The 21,689-nt window shown below is 35.5% G+C and overlaps 1 protein-coding gene across 1 annotated transcript; it reads left to right on the forward strand.

The window, feature by feature from the left end:
* The first annotated feature begins 4,707 nt into the window (after positions 1-4,707).
* LOC131158021 (O-fucosyltransferase 35) lies at positions 4,708-21,638 on the forward strand. The gene is made up of 9 exons (XM_058112570.1): positions 4,708-5,450; positions 16,629-16,775; positions 16,854-16,923; positions 17,031-17,101; positions 17,193-17,281; positions 17,533-17,665; positions 18,000-18,232; positions 20,245-20,721; positions 20,825-21,638. The coding sequence occupies exons 1-9, from the start codon at positions 4,968-4,970 to the stop codon at positions 21,027-21,029; spliced, it is 1,908 nt and encodes a 635-aa protein (XP_057968553.1). The 5' UTR covers positions 4,708-4,967; the 3' UTR covers positions 21,030-21,638.
* The last annotated feature ends 51 nt before the right edge of the window (positions 21,639-21,689 follow it).

The following is a 21,689-nucleotide window of genomic DNA, read 5'->3' on the forward strand; positions in this document are numbered from 1 at the left end:
CCCTATGATAGATGGTTTGGCATTATAACAAGTGAGAGTTCCCGAGGTTAGAGTAGGGTATAGGCCTATACACTGTACGATCTCTCCGCCGGGTACTCAAACCTGTGACTTTGCCCATTTTAGTTTTCAAATCATAAATATGCATATTTAAAACACTGTCCAACTTAGATACAATAATAACAACTACCAACACATTACCCCTTAGCCTATGGGTTATGCAATTTACTATAGTATAACTAGTACCACCTGGTTCATTAATCCACCAGTGGCTACTCCAATATCCAGCCAACTATCTCAATACCCACACTGAAAATCTTGTGTGTGGTTGCACTGTATCCAATATATATAAAGCAACAGAATCACGCTTAACGTTGAGCTTTTTAAGGCTCTCTTATAACAGTGAGCTTTTTAGGGCTCTCATATAACGGTGAGTTTTTTAAGGCTCTAATATAACAGTAAACTTTTTAGGGCTCTAATAGTAACAAAATGCAGTTTCCAAATATCACATATACAATTTACTGTAAAACGAATTAACTTATTTCACATTCACAAATCACTTGTACAGTTCCAGTATTTTCACAAACTCATACAATCGTACCGTGGCATAAACCGGCACACAACCTCTTGGTTTAGCCCTTTTTACGTATATAACTCGGTATATAACCGACACCTATTTTCCATATTTTTCACATAGAAAAATGGAACTCTAGTTCCCATAGTTCATATACATATTTAAACAGATTTACATATTCCATTTCATATCATATGTCACACCCATTGGATAAAAAATCCGCTATATAGTATACAACTTGATAAATAACATTTAAATGAAAAATAAAGGATTCAAACATCTCCTACGTTAAGATTAATGCAAATAAAGAAGTTTTGAAAAATTTGGAGATCATATGCTAAAACCCCTATTTTTACTAAAACCATAAAATCATTAAATCGGCATTTTAACCCGGTGAAACTTCACAAATAAGCAGTCATAACATGCACATGTTTACAAGCTAACTTTTTAACAATTTAGTTTTATAAAAATACTGATGTAAAAAAATTCTCTCACCTAAATCCCGAAAACAAAAACACGAATGGATCATTCCAAAACAACGACCTGGGATCCCCGAAACCTAAAAATCGAAGAACGATACCTTACTATAATTTTGACTACTACATAACTACCAAATCAGAAATGAAATTAGATCCTTACCTCAATTTTAGGGAAAATCTCGAAAATCTTCAAAACAACGATCTGATCTGCTATAATTGTGGAGTTTCCTCCCCTAATCCACACAGAAACCTCCAATCGTAGAAACAAAAGACGAATGACGAAGGATCATAGAAAGAGAGAAAGAAAGAACTCGTTGGTTTTAGAGAGAGAAAGAGAGAGAGAGAGAGAGAGAGAGAGAGAGAGCTTTTGAGTTTTCTTAACCCTTAAGCAACCAAAAATGATATTTATAGAGCCTTTGACCGAGTCAAATTCGTCGACGAGGTGGCGCCTTCGTTGATGAAGTAGCCACTCAGTTCGTGGATGAAGCTCTACCTTCGTCGACGAACCCCATTCGGATATTTTCTTTGACTCGTTCGGTATTTCTTTGTCGACGATGCTCTAAATTTTGGCAGTGAAGAACTGAAGGGACTTTGTCGATGAACATACTGCCTTCATCAATGAAACTTGCTATAATTCCCTTTTTACCCTTTTTTATTTATTTTACGGGTTCAGCTCTCTACAACTGGCCCCACATACTAACACATGTCCTTTTCAGTATGTTTTGTCCTCACATTTCTAAACCCAGACAATGTGAATCTCATCACACTTCTGGCTGGGTAATTGCTCTATTACCATTTTGTAACGCCTTACCCTAGGTCTACTAAGGAGCACTGTGTCTCTCCTCCTCTATCTGAACCAAACAATAGGGGGTGGGCCTTATTGGACTAATGGCTAGCCCTACAGACCAACACGTGTCATTATCAGTATATTTTGTCCCAACTCACACACTTCCTGAGAAAACTTTCCAAAAGGTCACCCATCCCAAGATTACTCCAAGCCAAGCATGCTTAACCGTGTAGTTTTTATAGGAAGACTCTCAAAAGGAAAGGTGCGCCTTGTTGATATGGATAGTAATATATAATCCTTTTAAACCTTTCTTTCACGGGGTATCACAAAATCTGTATATAATTTAATTGCATTTAATAATCCATGTAAGACTATTTTGTATAAATCTGAATAAATCATATTTCCATATAACATACTGTGTCATACTAGATTTCCGTATTCATATAAATCTTCTGCTATATCTGTATAATACTGAAATCATACCTTGGATGGATAGCTAGTTGATGTCATGTATTAATCCCCACATGACTAGGTTGTGCGGCCCGTAGACGAGACCTAGTAATGGTTGACCTACCACGCTAAGCCAAAATTAAAAAGTCTGGAAGTACAATTGGCCTGCCCAGCCTGGTCGGACTGCTAGGGGGGCACACTACTTTACTCTAATGCTTAATCAACTATCCATCTCCCACGCTCTATTTGAGACGTGTGGTAGCACTACCTGAACTAAAAGCTACGGTACCGTGCTCTGAATCTAAACTAAGCCATTCGGGTTCTGTTATCATATAATATATTTCATAATAATGTTATATAACTGTTTCATAATTCTGTGCAATATTTGTTCTAATAATATTTTCTGAATAACTATTATAATATATTTGGTTGCATCTGCGCCGGCTGATCTATCACGACATCTACGCCGGCTGAACTATCACAACATTTGTGCCGACTGAATATCTTGGCATCTACACTAGCTAAATATCTCGACATCTGCGTCGGCTGAACTAGCACAATATACTAAAAATATAATTTCTATTCCATTTTATAATTTTCTAAACACTGTCATCAAACCATGTTTGTTCTGTAAAATTATAAATATTCTGACATATCATCATATACAATAAAATTTTACTCATGCCACACATAAGTGAGTACTACACTATATCATATTATCTGACCTTGAAAAACATATTTTACCAGTAAAATAATATTAAATCTGTTTTCAAGGTTTTCTCAGTTCCACATCAATATTCCCAAAAATTATACTAAACCATACATGAATTCCTGAATCAAATACTGTATATTCCATAATTAACTTTATAAAAATACCTGATTTAATTTATCCCTTTACTTGTTTCCTAAGAAGTCTGTTGAAAAACCCTAAATCATGCCTACAACGTCCAAACTCTAAACCCTGAAATTGCATTTACCCCTAGTTCAATCAACTCAACCCCAGAATATTTCTCATTTAACATTTCCTAGGCCCTATATACTCCAAATAAGCACTTAAACCCTAAAATACCTTACTTACCCTGATTTTGGAGTGGTGTCCAAAGATTCCAAATCAATAATCCGCTCAAGTTAAGTTGTAGAGAATCTCCTCGGGATCATCGTAGTAACTTCCGACCATCGAAACGGGGTAAAACGAAGCCGGATTTGAAGAGAGCCGAACCTAGAGAGAGAAAGAGAGAAGAATTTTTCACTGAAAAATATGATTTTTAACATATATATAGACTTTGGGCCATGTGGCTTCGTCGATGAGACACGTGTACTCGTTGACGAACCACAGAAGGGTGTTCATCGACGAAGGTAATGAGTTCGTCAACGAACCCTTAATAGCCTGAATTTCATGCTCTCAGTATCTTCTTGTCGACAAGACATGTGTACTTTGTCGACGAGACCCAGAAGGACGTTCGTCGACGAAGACCATGAGTTTGTCAACGAATCCTTATTGATGCCACTTTTTAAATTTTTTCCCCTTCTTTTTCTTTCTCATTCATTTCCCTTTTTCCTTTATCATTTTCATTTATTATATTTTCGGGTCTCTATAATACTGTTGTACATCATCTGCTCAGTTTAGAAGTACATCTGTTTGTACACAAAATTATTGATCATCTTTTGTATTCCCCACAGGTTGTCAGAATAGGGAGATTAGCCTTGTGAATAGTCTCGTATTGCTCTAACTTGGTTAGGATAGTACCAGACTGGTTCAGACCCGGTTAAGAAAATTAGATGCACCATCCTGATAAGGTGTTGTAAATGATATCGTTCCACCCATGAAGTGAGCAACTAGTGGAATCTTCTTATTTGTGAGCTTGAGGCGGGGACGTAGGTAGTATTGGTCAAACCCCGATAACATATTTTGTGTCAACTCTCTATTTAATTTCCGCACTTTCAATTCCGCACATGTATGCTAGTACTTGCACTGCTGTGAATTTTTTAATTATTTTAAATATTTGCATAGATACTTATTTGGGGAACATTGAGCTTGCTATATTTGTCTTGATTATTTGCTCAGTTTTATATTAGTGGGTAATTGACATTTGCTTTGAAAGACCTTAGGTTGCAAAATACTGGTTGAGAATTTAATCTAAGTAGAAAATTTTAAATACCCAATTCACCCTCCCTCTTGGGAATACATCAATTTCAACAGTATAAAATTTGAATAAAATTTTTAAAAATATATTATTTTAAAATCTAAAAAATAAAAAATAAAAAATATTCTTTATTTAAACAAACTCTTTATTTTCTCCCTTCTTAAGAAGAAACTTGAAAAATTAAAATTTTTATAATTCTTTAAAATAATTATAAATTAGAAAATAAAAAATATTTTTTAAAATAAAACCCGTCCTTAACAATTTTGTATTATTGCTAAACTTGGGGCTGGTCATTATCTTTTTCTAAAAAAAAATAAAAATAATACACAGGATAATATATGTATAAGATGAAGACCCCCGTCGGCTACCGCCGGACGTGTGCTTTGACGACTCGTCTCGATCGCTCACACTTCAGAGTTCAGAGTCTGGGCGTCGTTCGTTAATGCCGGCGACCACATCCCTCCGCAGCCACCGCCGGTGCCGTAGCTACATTTGTATATAAGAAGACACACCCATCTGCAAAATTGTTAGAGGGCATGGGGTTTCATCAGAACCACCACCATGGCGCCGGCAGCGACGGCGTCTCCCAGCGCGTCAACAGTCCGAGGTTCTCCGGCCCAATGACTCGCCGGGCGCAGTCCTTCAAACGAAACACCAATAGCCACAACACTCACTACAATAACAACAGCAGTAGCGGCAGTAACAGCAGCGGCAGCGGCAGCCACCACGAGATCGATCTCGTACTGAACTCGCCCAGATCGGAAGTCGCAACTGATTTGATTTCCGGCGATGGGTTTGAAGCGATTTTGGAAAGGAAGCATGGCCATCACGGAAGCCAGAGAGTTTTGAAGACCCTTTTGAAGAAATCGATTGGATCTGTTCGCGGGGGCTTGGTATTGCGGGAGAAGAAAAAATTGGGATTTTTGTTGTTTTTTGCGGTGTGCTTGTTCTGGGGTGTGTTGAAGATTTGCGCAAACGGATGGTTTGGATTTTCCATTGAAAGTGCCGAGTCCAATCAGGTTGGTAGCCATTCTTGTTCTATGACTTCTCCTCTTATCCTGCTTTTTAAAATAGTTGAGTGCAGTTGTTGATAGCTGAATACTACGTTGATACGGCAAAGGATCCTCTAGAATTGCTCTATGTAGATTTCATTAAGTTTGAATCTCTTTTAACTGTTTTTCAAAAGTTGTAATAGTACTACATCGTGCTTGCTTTTGTAAGAAAGAGATAAGGACACAGTTTTTTAACTCTATAGAACTTAAGGAAAGAGCAGTTCTAGAAGATCTTGATCCCTATTGATACTGACTCACCTATACAAGTAGCGCAAAATAATTTATGCAACCTATTAATCTGAAGTAGGTCCATTTTGCAACTTAGATATGAGGTATATTTCAGAGGAATTAATAAAATTTGTGTAGTTTATTAGGTGTAGAAAAGGAGAACTTCATTTTCATAGTTGCCATTAATTCATAATGGGAATGCATTATCCAAGTGAGGAAGGTAACATTTTTGCTATTGGGATGTGCCATTTCATCTCATTAGCAGTTGAAATCTGCATTAAAAAAGGTAATGATAAAAGAAATTGTGAAAGCGCACATATTGGTTGCTTCAGTCGAATATCTACTCTTTATTAAGGACTATGCATTTGCCAATGGGATACCTTTGTCCTTGGTAGTTTTGGAATTTAGTTTGCTTTAGTTATTTAACAAAGATATTAAAGGTAAATTACCTAAATTCTTCTCTAGATAGCATGAGAGATCATGGTTATCAAAATCCGGATCTGGATTGTGCAATTCTACGATCCTATGATCCACACTTGTCTGATCAATTCAGATCTCAAGTAGAATCTTAATAAAGTAGGATCCCAGTAGGATCTTATCTAGATCGTTAGAATCTTAGGATCGTGAGCCTACTTGCGATCCTATCAATCCTACTTTTGCAATGGAATATGAACTTTTCCTATTTAGGATTTTAAAGAAAAAGGCCCAATATATATTTTTATTGGCCCAAACACTTTGCTTTTGCAATAGACACACAAATTTGGTCTAGTTGGCTCAAATGCATCAAAATTAGGGCAACATAATAAGCATGTTGTTGGAATTAGTGTATTCCCAAGAGGGGGGTGAATTGGAATTTTAAAACTAGATATTAGCAGTATCTTGTAACCTAGAGTCTTTCTAAATGGATTCCAATACTCACAACAATTTAACTGAGCAAATAATCAAAGCAAGTAAGCAGGCTCAGTAATTCACAATCATAAACGACAATTAAACACAATCATTCAAGTGCAGGAATTTAAATTGCGGAAATTAAAATCGGGCACAAGAGATGTTATCGGGGTTCGATCAATACTGTCTATGTTCCCGCTTCAAGTTCACAAGTAAGAGGATTTCACTAGTTGCTCATTTCACGGGTGGAGCGACACCGTTTACAACACTTTACCAGGATGGTGCACCTAGTTCTCTTAATCGGGTCTGATCTAGTTTGGTGCTCTCCTAACCGAGTCAGAGCAATACGGGACTATTCATAGGGCTAGTCTCCCTCTTCTGACAACCCGTCGAAAATACAACAGATAATCAATAATTTTGTGTACAAACAAATGTGCTTCTAAACTAAGTAGATGATGTACAACAGTATGCTCAATATACTCACGTATGATGGGATATTAAGTTCAAGTGAGATTTTGTTAGTCAATGTGTTAACTCTCAACAATATGTGTATTAATATGTATATGTGAGAGTGAGACCTTTGATTTCAAGATAATATATTCACAATATGAATAGTCAAAGAACCTTTACAATCCTAAGCAAATATCACAATAGTATTTTTCAAATATCAAGCACAATGGATATTAGGGTTTAAGCTCGCTGAAAATATTTTTATTAAAACACAAAGCAAGCTTATGAAACTTGTAATAAGGATGCAAGTTCTTAAGCAAATGAAGAGTTTTTCCCAATCCAATATTTATAAGTAAAATACAATGGGAAAAACTTTAAGTTACTCTCCAAAATCAACAATCAACAAATGCAAGTATGGGAGAGAGTAGTCTAAGCTTCTAAGTGATATAAAATTTTCTCACAAAAATAACACTCAACCTAGCTTCGAAATGCAATTAATATGCAAGTGAAGATGGTGAGGAAATATGCTCTTTCTAAGGATTTATGATCAAATGTGTATGAGAAAGAGTTTTAAAACAATATGCTTAAGAAGATGTGAGTATACGAAATTTTAGCACAACGAAATTTTCAGAGAAAAATATGCTAATCGATATGCTAATCTCTTACTAATTTTAGTAAATGAGGAGGTATTTATAGTTTTTGGCAAAAATATAATTGTTGGGGACATCAAGGGTATTTTGGAAAAAGTTTAATTATGTTTAATAAACATTGACCCTGTTTACCTATGGTAAAAATTTTGCCAACCCGAAAGGTTCGGTCGACCATATTGCTAAGTTCGGTCGATCGTGACAATTTTGAACTACGAAAATGGTCGACCGTCTCAGGGCGATTTTAAGCCCTTTGTAGGTTCGGTCGACCATGGCTAAGGTTCGGTTGACCGCTCATATGGTTCGGTCGACCGTGGTCAATTTAAACTACACAAACGGTCGGCCGAACAGTTGGGGATTAGACACGTTCCAATTCGGTCGATCAAGGACGATACATTCTTTTTAGAATGGTCGACATTGAGAAATCAACTTGTTGACTTCTGATCGGTTCGGTCGACTAAGGCTTTTACACTGCCAGGGATTCGGTCGACCGAGGCTTAGTCTTTTTAGCCAACAATGTATTCGGTCGACCAAGCTGGTTATTACTAGAATGGTTTGGTCGACTGGGGCTACTTTGAGGTACAATTTATCCTCAATTTGACCCTAAAAATCCAACGTCGGTTGACCGAATGGTTCCTTACCGTCAATCTATGGTCATATTGAGCTTTTCATCCCATCATGCATGCAATGCAATTATTACAGTCCATAATATTACAGACCCAAAATATAAAACAAAACACATTTACACTATAGAACAAATGTCTTCCACTTCTTCTTTTGCTTCTCTGATTTGTCATGGAATACGCTGGATGATATAGTCTTTATGTTTCTCCTGGTTTCTATCTCTTCTTTATGTGTGCGCCAAAATATTAAGCCTGCTTAAGTACTAAATACACACATAAGTAACTTGCGATTTTTCATTATCAAAACCAGGGATTGTATTCAAAAAGTCAACAATCTCCCCTTTTTTGATGATGACAAACGCACAAGAGTAAAATGAGGTTTAACTAAAAAGGCTTTCCCTAAGAATATGCATAAGTGAAAAATAAGTAGTATAGGTCAAGCATATTCATAAAAGAAGACATTTTAACTAAATGCATTTAGTTTAGGTATTAAGGCACTGACATGCATGCAGCTCAGATGTCGACCTCATTTGAAAATAATTATCCCTCTTTAAAAAACATTTTCACACATTTTGTTCAGAAAAAAATTCTCCTCCTTTTGGCATCAGCAAAAGGGTTAGGCTAAGTATAAAAAATTGGTCATTTAAAATAGACTTAGCAAAAGAGAACTCCCCCTTTTTGAAAAACTTTCCCCTTGTTAGGCATTTAAGCATAAAAAAATCCTCCCCCTTTTTGATATAACACTTTGAATATACAACTCTTCTTGTTGCTTTTTTTTTTTTCAAATAAAAAAAAAAATAAAAAAAAAATTAATTTGGGCATAGCAATTTAGCACACAAGCAAGAAACACAATATATTTAACATAAAACCATTTCTTGCAAAATAAACTTATAAATATGTATATAAAAATATATATATATATATATATATAGATAAATATATATATATATATATATAGATAAATATATATATCCCCCTTATGATATTGTCAAAAGAAGTACTAGGGATGTGCTTGCAAAACAAGAAATCATGCAAGCAACTTTTTCCTAGTTTATCATTTAAGTGCACATAAAATATGACTAGAAAAATCAACTACACAGATCCTAAATATATCAAACAATTTAAAGTAAGGATCATATGGTAAAGTAAATAACCGTGGCTTACCAACATTTTTTAAGTTATGATTTTCAATAAGAACATCACATTTAAGCACATGCCATACTTGATTCAAAACAGATCTAAGCTAGAGAGCGTATGGTGAACATAATAGGAGAGAAATTTAATTCTAGATGCTCCCCCTTTTGATTTGAATTCTAGCTTAGATGCAATAAACTACTTATACTAGTTAGAGAATTATTTCATTATGCCTAGTAGTATAAACCTTTACCAAACGAGCAACTAAACTGGATGTGAATTAATACTATCTTTATCATCTACCCACTACAGTCTCCCTATAGACTATAGATGCATCAGAAAATGTATATTAAGGCATGCTATAGTATTCATGACCCAAGAACATTCCATATCAAATCATAAAGCTTAAAACACAGAATATAATATTCAGAAGAGCCTCAATACTCAAAAAGCAAAGCATGATGCATACGAGTCCATTTTGTTCTTTCTATAGGGATGGAGCTTAGCTCCTCTAAATATCTGATGATTATATAAGGATGAAATTTTAATGTTCAATTGATTTTCACTCACCTTTTCAAAAATATTTTAACATTTAATTTATCATAATCATTTTTGTACAAGGTTTTATTTTGGGAAAATTCCTACCAAAATTTTGGCAGCATGCCGTTTGTAAATTGGACATTTTCCCATAAACCTGTACGTGATAGCAGGTTGTTTTCAACAAAATATTCATATCAATTATGCAACAACCTAAAATCAACTACTAGCATGAAGTTCACATCACTGCATCCGCCATGTAGGAGGCATTTTAGACTATGCATGCAATCAGGTAGCAATCAACAATTCATAAAATATAATCTATCCATCAAAGAATCTTTAACTAATCAGTATGTTATGGATAGTAATTTGCAGTGCTGATTTCATAAAGGCATATGGATATAAATATCATGAGAGCATTCAAAGTATATAGCCATGAAATGGAAATGCCCCCCCTGAGTTATGCACTTAATTATTTTATGCCTTTTTGAATTTTCAAATTTTTAGCCAAGTTTTTAAGATCTTGGCGATGAATGCTTTAGGTTTATCGGATAAAAAAATTACAATAAATATTCGTTAAGGTGATAAGCCAATGTTTGCCTCTTTTCTTATGAATCTCAATACATGTGAGAGGCACAAGTTCAACATGGCTTTGAGTTTTAACTGCATGTGCATAGGATTACTTGAATTCTTATTCCTTCATCTAGGTTAACACCTAATGCAACCGCTTAAGCCATTTAGCTTGTTCTAACGAGATGAAGATCTAAATAATTTGATGTTGACGTTTGAGAGCTTATGAAGCGAGTTAGGACGAATACTCTTGAAGGTTAATTTACTGAGTTGAGAAGAGCATTCCTGAGTGGACAATTTCAAGACATATTCGAGCTAGAGTGTATGTCCAAACAGATTGGGCAAAGAGCAATAAGGAGTGTGTGAATATTTTGACCAAAGCTCTTTGGAGGATGGAAGGTATCCTTTAGATGTAACTTCAATTTTGAGCAAGAATACAGACCAAGGAAAGGATGGATCTTTACCTGATATGATCGTGGTTTGGTAAAGATCTCCTATGGAGGAGGAAGGCATTAGCATGAATCAAAACTAGAGAGTTTTACATTTAAAGCACAAGGGATAATTTTGATTGAACTTGAATCCCTATATCGATGTCTCTAATTTTGATTATGGAAGGATGTCTTTAAGTAAGCACTGGTTAGAATAGGGACTAATGATCATTAGTGCTTGAGCCTAGAGTGATGACCAATATTTGATTAGGCTTTTATGTTTAAGGACAGGCTTAGGGTTAGATGGTAAAACAATATATGATGAATTCCCTAAAACCAAACTTGTACAATGGACAAAAATATGCTTAACTTAGGATATCCACATTTAGGCATGGGTTAAGCATAAGAATTATTTACCTAGCAAAGATGCCATGTCCATTTGGAAGTGGATTTTACTTTAGCATTCTATGGCCAATGTTTTCATATTTTACCCAATTACGATGATGTTGATGTATAACTTCAGATAGGATAAATATAACTTGAATCTTCATATTGGCTTAACTTCCTTCTAAGAATCTTAGTAGTGAATATATACTAAGATTTGAAATTTTAAGCAGGCACCACTTCCCAAGCCTAAAGTCATCACAACCCCTTAAACCTAGGAACTAAGGAAGAATTTCAAGTGAATATTTAATTCTTATTTGATCCCATTCTTCCTTAAGTCCTACGGAGTTTGCTTTCATAACTACCCACGCCATCTCCTTATCTAAGCCTCTGGCACTTCTAGATGGACAAGTAAACTGAATGTGCCATAACATTTCACAGAATTAGCAAGTTTTGTATATACGTGAAAGATTATGCTTACAAATCTTATTTTTGCTCGATGAGGCATAAAAATGGCTATTGGATTTAAAAGATGCCCCCTTTTTGAAAGTATTATTTCTTTTGACTTTTGGATTTGAAAATCATTCCAAAATAATTTTCAGTTTTTCTTTGTAAGCAGATGATTTTCAAAACCTTCATAATCATTTTCTTTTCTAAGGTGATATGATATTCTTCTTAGATTTTCTAATTGTGTTGTCCACCTTTTATTTTCATTTTTCAAGATTGCTTTCATTATAGACATCCTAACTACAAGTTTATGTGTTTTCAATAAAGCACTTTCTATTTTTTCATTAAAGGACGTGCTATCGTCATTAAATTCAATGCATGATTCATCATAAGACTTATCACTATAACATTCATATGAATTAATGCAGACAGTATTATCATCATAAACAATAGATGATTCATCATAAGTTATAGCACAAAATTTTTTTATAGGAATCATGGCATGGATTATCAACAGAACTATCATTATATTCAATAGATGATTCGGAATATAATGTATCACAGAATTCAGCAACAGAATCATCTATAGAGGTTGAGATAGGATCATATACCTCTCTGTCTGTTAGCGCAATTGCCCTATCATTTACCACTACTTGAGTGGTGGTCTCATTCTCCCGGGATGCTCTATTTTTCCTTTCGAGTTCATCCCAGATTTCTCTCGCATTTTTACATGCCATAATTTCATGAAAAATATAAGAATCCAAAGCACAATATAATAATTTCATGGCATATGAATTCGCGTGCATTAACCTAATATCATTTTCATCCAAGGGCATACGAATTCCATTAACAATCATCCGCCAGCCCATCCCATCCATTGATTTTATAAATACGCTCATTCTAATTTTCCAATGGGTGAAATTGACACTACAAAATATAGGAAGCCTAGTAGGAGATTGTCCCTCACTAAATGGAGATACACCAATTTGAGCCATTGCGATCTTTTACAAAAACGTTTAAGTCTATGCAATGAGACTCTGATACCAATTGTTGGCATTGGTGTATTCTCAAGAGGGGGGGGGGGGGTGAATTGGAATTTTAAAACTTCTTCTTAGGTTAAACTAGATATCAGCAGTATTTCGCGACCTAGAGTCTTTTTGAATAGATTCCAATACCCACAAGAATTTAACTGAGCAAATAATCAAAGCAAGTAAGCAGGTTCAATAATTCACAATCATACACAACAATAAAACACAATCATTCAAGTGCAGGAATTTAAATTGCGGAAATTAAAATCAGGCACAAGAGATGTTATCGGGATTCGGCCAATACTGCCTACGTCCTCACCTCAAGCTCACAAGTAGGAGGATTCCACTAGTTGCTCACTTCACGGGTGGAGCGACATAGTTTACAACACCTTACCAGGATGGTGCATCTAGTTCTCTTAACTGAGTTTGAACCAGTCCGGTGCTCTCCTAACCTAATTAGAGCAATATGAGACTATTCACAGGGCTAGTCTCCCTCTTCCGACAACCCGTCGAAAATACAACAGATAATCAATAATTTTGTGTACAAACAGATGTGCTTCTAAACTAAGCAGATGATGTACAACAGTATGCTCAATACACTCACGTATGATGGGATATTAAGTTCAAGTGAGATTTTGTTAACCAATGTGTTAACTCTTAACAATATGTGTATTAATATGTATATGTGAGAGTGAGACCTTTGATTTCAAGATAATATATTCACAATATGAATAGTCAAAGAGCCTCTACAACCATAAGCAAATATCACAATAGTATTTTTCAAATAACAAGATCAATGTATGTTAGGGTTTAAGCAAGCTTGCTGAAAATATTTTTATCAAAACACAAAGTAAGCTTGTGAAACTTGCAATAAGGATGCAAGTTCTTAAGCAAATGAAGAATTTTTCCCAATCCAATATTTATAAGTAAAATACAATGGGAAGAACATTAAGCTACTCTCCAAAATCAACAATCAACAAATGCAAGTATGGGAGAGAGTTTAAGCTTTTGAGTGGTGTGAAATTTTCTCACAAAAATAACACTCAACCTAGCTTCGAAATGCAATCAATATGCAAGTGAAGAAGGTGAGGAAATATGCTCTTTCTAAGGATTTATGATCAAATGTGTATGAGAAAGAGTTTTAAAGCAATATGCTTAAGAAGATGTGAGAGTATATGAAATTTTAGTACAATGAAATTTTCAGAGAAAAATATGCTAATCGATATGCTAATCTCTTACTAATTTTAGTAAATGAGGAGGTATATATAGTTTTTGGCAAAAATATAACTGTTGGGGACATCATGGGTGTTTTGGAAAAAGTTTAATTATGTTTAATGAAAATTAACCCTGTTTACCTACGGTAAAAATTTTTCCAATCTGAGAGGTTCGGTTGACCATATTCAAGGTTCGGTCGATCATATTGCTAAGTTCGGTTGATCGTGGCAATTTTGAACTACGGAAATGGTCGACCGTCTCAGGGCGATTTTGAACCCTTCGTAGGTTTGATCGACCATGGCTAAGGTTCGATTGACCACTCATATGGTTTGGTCGACCGTGGTCAATTTGAACTACACAAACGGTCGGCCGAATAGTTAAGGGTCAGACAAGTTTTGGTTCGGTCGACCAAGGACGATACGTTTATTTTAGAACGGTCGACCATGAGAAGTCAATTTGTTGACTTCTGATTGGTTCGGTTGACCAAGGCTTTTACACTGTCAGGGATTTGGTCGACCGAGGCTTAGTCTTTCCAGCCAACAATGTATTCGGTCGACCGAGGTTACTCAGAGGTACAATTGTGGCCCTCAATTTGACCCTAAAAATCCAATGTCGTTCGACCGAATGATTCCCTACGGTCAGTCTATGGTCATATTGAGTTTTTCATCCTATCATGCATGCAATGCAATTATTACAGTCCATAACATTACAGACCCAAAATATAAAACAAAACACATTTACACTACAGAACAAATGTCTTCTCCTGCTTCTTTTGCTCATCTGATTTGTCCTGGAATACGCCGGATGATATGGTCTTTATGTTCCTCCTGGCTTCCATTTCTTTCTTATGTGTGCGCTAAAATATTAAGCCTGTTCAAGCATTGAATTCACACATAAGTAGCTTGCGATTTGTCATTATCAAAACCAAGGATCGGACTCAAAAAGTCAACACATATTCTAGGATTTGTTTGATCCAAGTCAAGAGAGCACCTGAGCATCTATTGAAAGGTCTCTTCCTTCAAAATTGAAAGCTCTCAAAGAACTTAGAGTTCTTGATAGACAAATCCTTGGTTGTTTATTAGTAGGTTTGGACTGTTCCTTCTTCTAGCAATAGTAGAGGCCAATTGAGAGCTTTGAGATCAGCAAAGAGCTTCAACAAATAGGGAGTTGCACAGTCAGGTTGAGAGCTTAAAGTTGCAGGCTTATGGCAGTTATGCATTATCTTTGTAGTTTCTTTTACTTTTTTTTTTTTGTTTCCCCCTTATTATCAACAATCCAGAGACCTATCTTTTTTCCCAAAGCAGAGAGCATATTGCTTTCTTTTTCCTCTTGTTTTCTTTGCAACTAACAAAAAGTTCTTCCTGCTCCTTCTTCTTCTTCTTCATATGGTTTGATGACAAAATTGCAGAAATTGAGAAATTTACATCAGTTCATTGAAGTAAGATTAGCAATTTCTTCTTCCTTCTTCTCTTTATTTTTGTTTTTTGTTTTTATTTTTAATTATAATTATTAAATAAATAAGCTAGCAACAGTCTGCCCGTTGCAGAGCACTTTGTAGTTCAAGCTATTTAGATTTATCATAGGGTCAAAATTGTTGAAGGAAAAACCTGCTAGGTGCTAGCTAGCAAGCTAGCTACATTCCTGAAACTTCGTAAACTTACTACCAACTTTTTAGGATTATTTTATTAAGAGTTGTCATAAATTGCCAAATATATACATTTTTAATTTATTTTACAATGTAAGTTGAATCTTATGATCCACGATCCGGTCCTAGAGACCCTCCCAACGATTTTATGTGGGATTCCAATTGTAACTATCTTGTGAGTGATGGATGGATTCCTGACTTGGTTGGATGAGCATAAGAATAAACTTTGTATGGAGTGGTGACTTGGTTGGATGAAATATAAGGAGAAACTGTGTAGCAAAAGAGGATGGCGATGCGCCTCTAGAGCTAAGCCTGTTTAAAGCTGTTTTCAGTAGAATTAGCATGGTTAGTTATTGTCCTTTTTTTTTTTTTGAAATTAAGGGCCTGTTACTGTTTAGTTGGGGACAACAATTTTAAATTTCCAAATGACTAGAAAAATGTGACATTGTTTTGCATTTTGCTAACATTTATTTGGAGACCTTTTTTTTTTTTTGCTACATTTGTATATGGAGAACTTGGAAAATACATATTTTCTAAGCTTTCTATTCAAATGATGAAAAACTGAAAAATAAGGTGGCATTTTGGTAGTTCTTTTTAAAAAAACTGGAGACGGAAAATGAAAACTATTTACACAAAATAATAGATCCTATGTTCTCCTGCTTTGGGATGAGTACTTGGAATGTTTTGAGACTTGCTTTCGAACTGCATTTTACATTTGTCCTTATTATCCATTATTAATCTATTATGCAATGGGAAAAGACACTTTGGAAACCATATTATTCTTTTCCATGTAAAGAGCCTAGAGACTGTGGAGGTCCTTTTCTATCATTGAGTCTTGTATCTTCATCTAGTGCATGTACATATATTTCATTTTTCTTGCTGGTCCCTTTATTTTATTAAACTATTTTATGTTTCTAATAGGATTTACCTGACTCGGGCATCACTCATCTAAATCTTGTGGATCAAAGTTCACATGATTACGGATATTGGAAAGAGGAAATTGATGCTGAACGAACTCTGATGACAGTAGCATCAGTTGTAGCCACTTTCCAGAGTAGTATCACCGAAGTAAGTCTAATAGTCGTTGTGCAATGACATTCACTTATTTAAGATATGCTTCATTATTCATAAAATTTACTTCGTCAGTATTCAGGTATCTGGTCCAAAGCCAATAGTGAGAATTACACCCAGTGCATTGACAGGTCTACTCACAAAAGTAAGAATTAATACCCCTTTCAGTTGAATATCTGTGCGTGTGTGTGTGTGTGTGATTCCAATGTTTTAGCCTTTACTCAGTCCTCTCTCTCTTGCTTCTTTTGGCAGAGTTGGATGCAAAGACAAATGGCTACATTCTTATTAATGCTAACGGTGGCTTGAATCAGATGAGATTTGGGGTCTGGCTATTTTGTGTTTATATGATTTCAGTAAGCTGCTGTTGGTATTCTTACCTGCTATCTCTGATGAATAAATAATTTTAGAGTGCAGATATGTGATATGGTTGCTGTTGCTAAGATCATGAAGGCAACACTTGTCCTTCCTTCACTTGATCACTCATCCTTCTGGGCTGATAACAGGTTTACTTGTCCTCCTCCTCTTTTGTCCCTTTCCTCCTCTGCTTTGGCTACGGTTTTGACAATTAATGTAATGTTGTGTTATCATATTGTTGTCGAAACTTGATGCTGAGTGATATATATATATATATATATATATATAAAAGGGATAAGGAAGTTGTACTGGATGGTGTCTTTTTTCTTGACTCAAGCTTTTTGGCTTTGTTACGATCTAATCTAAATTCTAACTGACCTTTGCACATATTCATTTGCAGTGGGTTTAAGGATCTGTTTGACTGGCAACACTTCATAGAGACGCTGAAGGATGACGTCCGCATAGTTGAGACATTACCACCTCTTTATGCTGAAATTGAACCTTTCATAAAGACTCCAATATCTTGGTCTAAGGTTGGTACCAACTGTAATTCCATTAGTTGTACAGAAGAAATATATTGTGGACCTATACCTCAGGATTGAGATGTTCTATTTCTATCTAATATTTTTTAAATATGTAGAGGGTTGGATATCATGTTGTATCAGGGAAGATCTTGGCTTTATATTCTCTGAAATAGTTGATAGATAAGAATTTTCAACTATTAGAGTTCTTCGACAAATATTCTTGGATACACACTCATTAACCATTCTAAGATTGGCTGTGCATCATCCTCATTTTATTGCTGCTCATGTCTAATGTCTTGTATCATCATTTACCTTATCAATCTCATTGTGTCATCTTTGCCAGGTTGGTTATTACAAATCAGAAGTTCTCCCTATTTTGAAGCAGCACAAAGTTGTATACTTTACTCATACTGATTCCCGACTTGCCAACAACGATCTCCCGAATTCCATACAAAAGCTGCGATGCCGTGTAAATTACAAGGCATTAAAATATTCAGCGCCAATAGAAAAACTTGGCAACACTTTGGTTTCTAGAATGCGAGAAAATGGAAGCCGTTATATTGCTCTCCACTTGAGGCAAGTTTTATTTTAATAATTATTTTGGTTGTTAAGGATGGAATATATATTTTTCTAGGATTATTCAGCATTTGATCACATGGTGGAGTTATTAGTTTGACTAAATTCCAAGCTACTAATTTAGAACTTCACATTGTAGGTCTGATAAAATGCTATGACAGATCATTCAGATTTTGTAGACATTAGTTTCTATAATAAAACTGATGGAAAGCATCAAAATATTAGCATATTGTTTAAAGGATTAATGCAATCTATGTGAAAATTGTTGGCCCAAGGGCAACCCAAGAATGGGGGTGAATTGGATTTAATAAAAAATTAATATGTATAATTACCAAATTTAAAATAAATTAATCAAACGAAGCACACGCTCAAATTAAGAGCATTTAAATAAAGGAGAATAGGAAAGAGAGATTTTAAACACGTTTATAGTGGTTCAGCAATCCAGCCTACGTCCACTCTTGCAAGGTTAATCATCTTGAGGTTCCTTTACACTTTTACTTTAACAATGATAAGGACACCACTTACAATCTCCTTGCTTTCACGGAGGCAAGGTCACTAACTTACGGAAGATATCTAAATACACTTCAAATTTTCCTCTCAAGGAAAGATTTACAATTTGAAGCTGAAAAAAAACTCTCAAATAATGAACAAAGAGATGACACTTGAGTTTTCTAGAGTTTCTAGAAAAGAGTTTTGACAATCGATAAATCAGTTTAAAATGCTTGGATAACATTCCTTAGGTTTGAATGGGCATATGAGTAGAGTTTAGAGCAAAACTAGCCGTTTTTTGCCCGTTGGAGTAAATTTTCTATGCAGACCGGTCGACCTGGATCACGAGCTGGTTGATCGGGCACTAGCTTTTAGAGAAAAGAACTGACTGTTGAAGTTCTTGAAAAGCTAGACCAATTGACCGCCCCAGGCTTTGCCTAGGCTGGTTGATCGCCCTCTTTGGGCCGGTTGACCGCTCCTGGCAGGGCGGCGTTGAACAACCATTGTTTTATGTGTTTTTCTAGGACCAAGTTCATTAGGGCTAGAGATTTACACAATAAAGCTCATCATACTTGAGACCATAGAATACAAATAAAACAAGTAAAGTCTTTAAAATCTTCTCTCAATTCTTCAACTCTAAATGGTTTAAACCTGTTAAACACAACTTAAATACGAAGCCATTAATCCAAATTAGTTTGTTATCATCAAATTACGATTAATGAAACCTTGGGGCTTTATTAGTTTGACTAAATTCCAAGCTACTACTTTAGAACATCCTTGGATGGCAGATCATTCAGATTTTGTAGACATTAGTTTCTATCATAAAGCTGATGGAAAACATCAAAATTAGAGTATTGTTTAAGGGATTATTGTAATCTATGTGAAATCACTCGCAAGGCTCTGTCATTAACATATTGTTTAGCTATTTATAATCTACCTTGCTGATGCAAATAAGCTATATGTATTTTTGATAAATTGGATCAACTTCTGGTGGTGCTTTTTAAGCAAATGGAACAAGGGGTTTGTGAATCACATGTCCCCAAACTAGGCACCTGAAATCCAGAGTTCCATTTTTTTCAAGATTCTATGTTTGTGAGAACATGGTGATCTTTTGCAAGTTGGTGCTTAGCTCGGACAAACTTATGCTGGTAATTGACTTTGGACTGTTGTCTGTTTTCATCATTGTTTTGTATGTCCAATCTGTGCGCTTTTATATATTTGTTGAACCAGTCTTTCATATCTTGCTATTCGGCAATGATGGTGTGCTCAAGTAATTTATAGGGTTGTGTTAGGTCGGACAAACTTATGCTTGCAATTCTTGATTATTTTTCTGTATTCATCATGTTTCATGTGTCCAATCTGTAGACTTATATATTTGTTCAACCTTTCGTTAATATTTTTTTTACTACAATGACAAATTAAGGGCTCAAGTAATCCATACAGTTGCTTCTTGTGAGTTCTTGAGAATCCACAGCTGTTTTCTTTTTCCTTCTGTTCATTTTTTTTTCCTATTTTTCTTATAGGTATGAGAAGGATATGCTTTCATTTACAGGCTGCAGTCATAATTTGACGGCAGAAGAGGACGAGGAGCTTCGTAGGATGCGATATGAAGTCAGCCATTGGAAGGAGAAAGAGATTGATGGAGTGGAGAGAAGAAAGCTTGGTGGCTGCCCATTGACCCCAAGAGAGACCTCACTTTTGCTCAAAGGGCTTGGTTTCCCATCCACAACCATGATTTACTTGGTAGCCGGTGAAGCTTATGGGAATGGAAGCATGCAGTATCTCAAGGACGACTTCCCAAATATCTTCACCCATTCCACTCTTTCTACTGAAGAAGAGTTGAGTCCTTTCAGGAGTCACCAGAACATGCTGGCTGGTTTAGATTATGTTGTTGCTCTGCAAAGTGATGTTTTTGTTTATACATATGATGGGAACATGGCGAAGGCAGTTAAAGGTCATAGACGTTTTGAGAACTTCAAAAAAAGTATCAGTCCAGACAAGTAATTATCTGAACTATCATGTTCCAACTTCTGCGCTGTGTTCAGTTCTATTTATTTTTATCAGTTCAACTAATGATTTTTTTTTTTTTTTTACAAAATGCAGAGTGAATTTCATAAAACTGGTTGATGAGTTTGATGAAGAGAAAATCTCTTGGAATAAATTCAGTTCCGAAGTGAAGAAACTTCATGAAGACCAAGTTGGGGGTCCATACTTAAGGGAGCCTGGAGAATTTCCAAAGCTGGAGGAAAGTTTCTATGCCAACCCCCTTCCGGGATGCATTTGTGAAACATGGAAAAATAGAGAATAAACTTGTTATGGTGTTGGCTAGTCTTTTGCATCAGATGATTTGGGCCCCAGCCAAGAAGAATTGGAAGCATTTGTTTCCATCTTCAACATGGCAATCTTTAATCTGCTGGTTCAACCAAAGAATGAGTTCACGGTAAAGACCTGAGGCTCAGGGGTTATTGCATAGCAGGGAGCGATACAACAAGGTTAATGTTAACCAGTCTTATTTAAGAATCATTGCCAATGTCATCAGGTATATCACTTATAGGGACATTGCACGAAAGCATACATTCATACCATTTGAGTTTCTGGGGAGGTGCATCAACTTTAGGGTTTGGAATTTATACAGTTTGAATAATTTATGGGAGTGCCAAATGGGTCTGATACTGAAAATATTCATTACTGATCATTCAAAAGCATTATCTAAGCTGCCATGTTACTTTGTGTGCATATAGCGATCTGCTTGAGCGTGTAAATTCGTTCGTCAAGTCATCTCCATTTATCTGATATGGAACTCGGGGGAAATGACTGCATATAAGATGTGTCTGTTCTCAAGTATGTAATGAGCTCTATGGCAGTCACTTTTGCTCCATTTTGATTTTCTTTATGCAACTGTTCTTCCTTTTATACATTCTTCTTTTTTCATTGTCTCAAATTTGCACATGTGAAAATGCCAAATTTG

This window comes from Malania oleifera, chromosome 6 (genome assembly GCF_029873635.1).
Source record: "Malania oleifera isolate guangnan ecotype guangnan chromosome 6, ASM2987363v1, whole genome shotgun sequence".
In the NCBI taxonomy this organism is placed as follows: Eukaryota; Viridiplantae; Streptophyta; class Magnoliopsida; order Santalales; family Ximeniaceae; genus Malania; species Malania oleifera.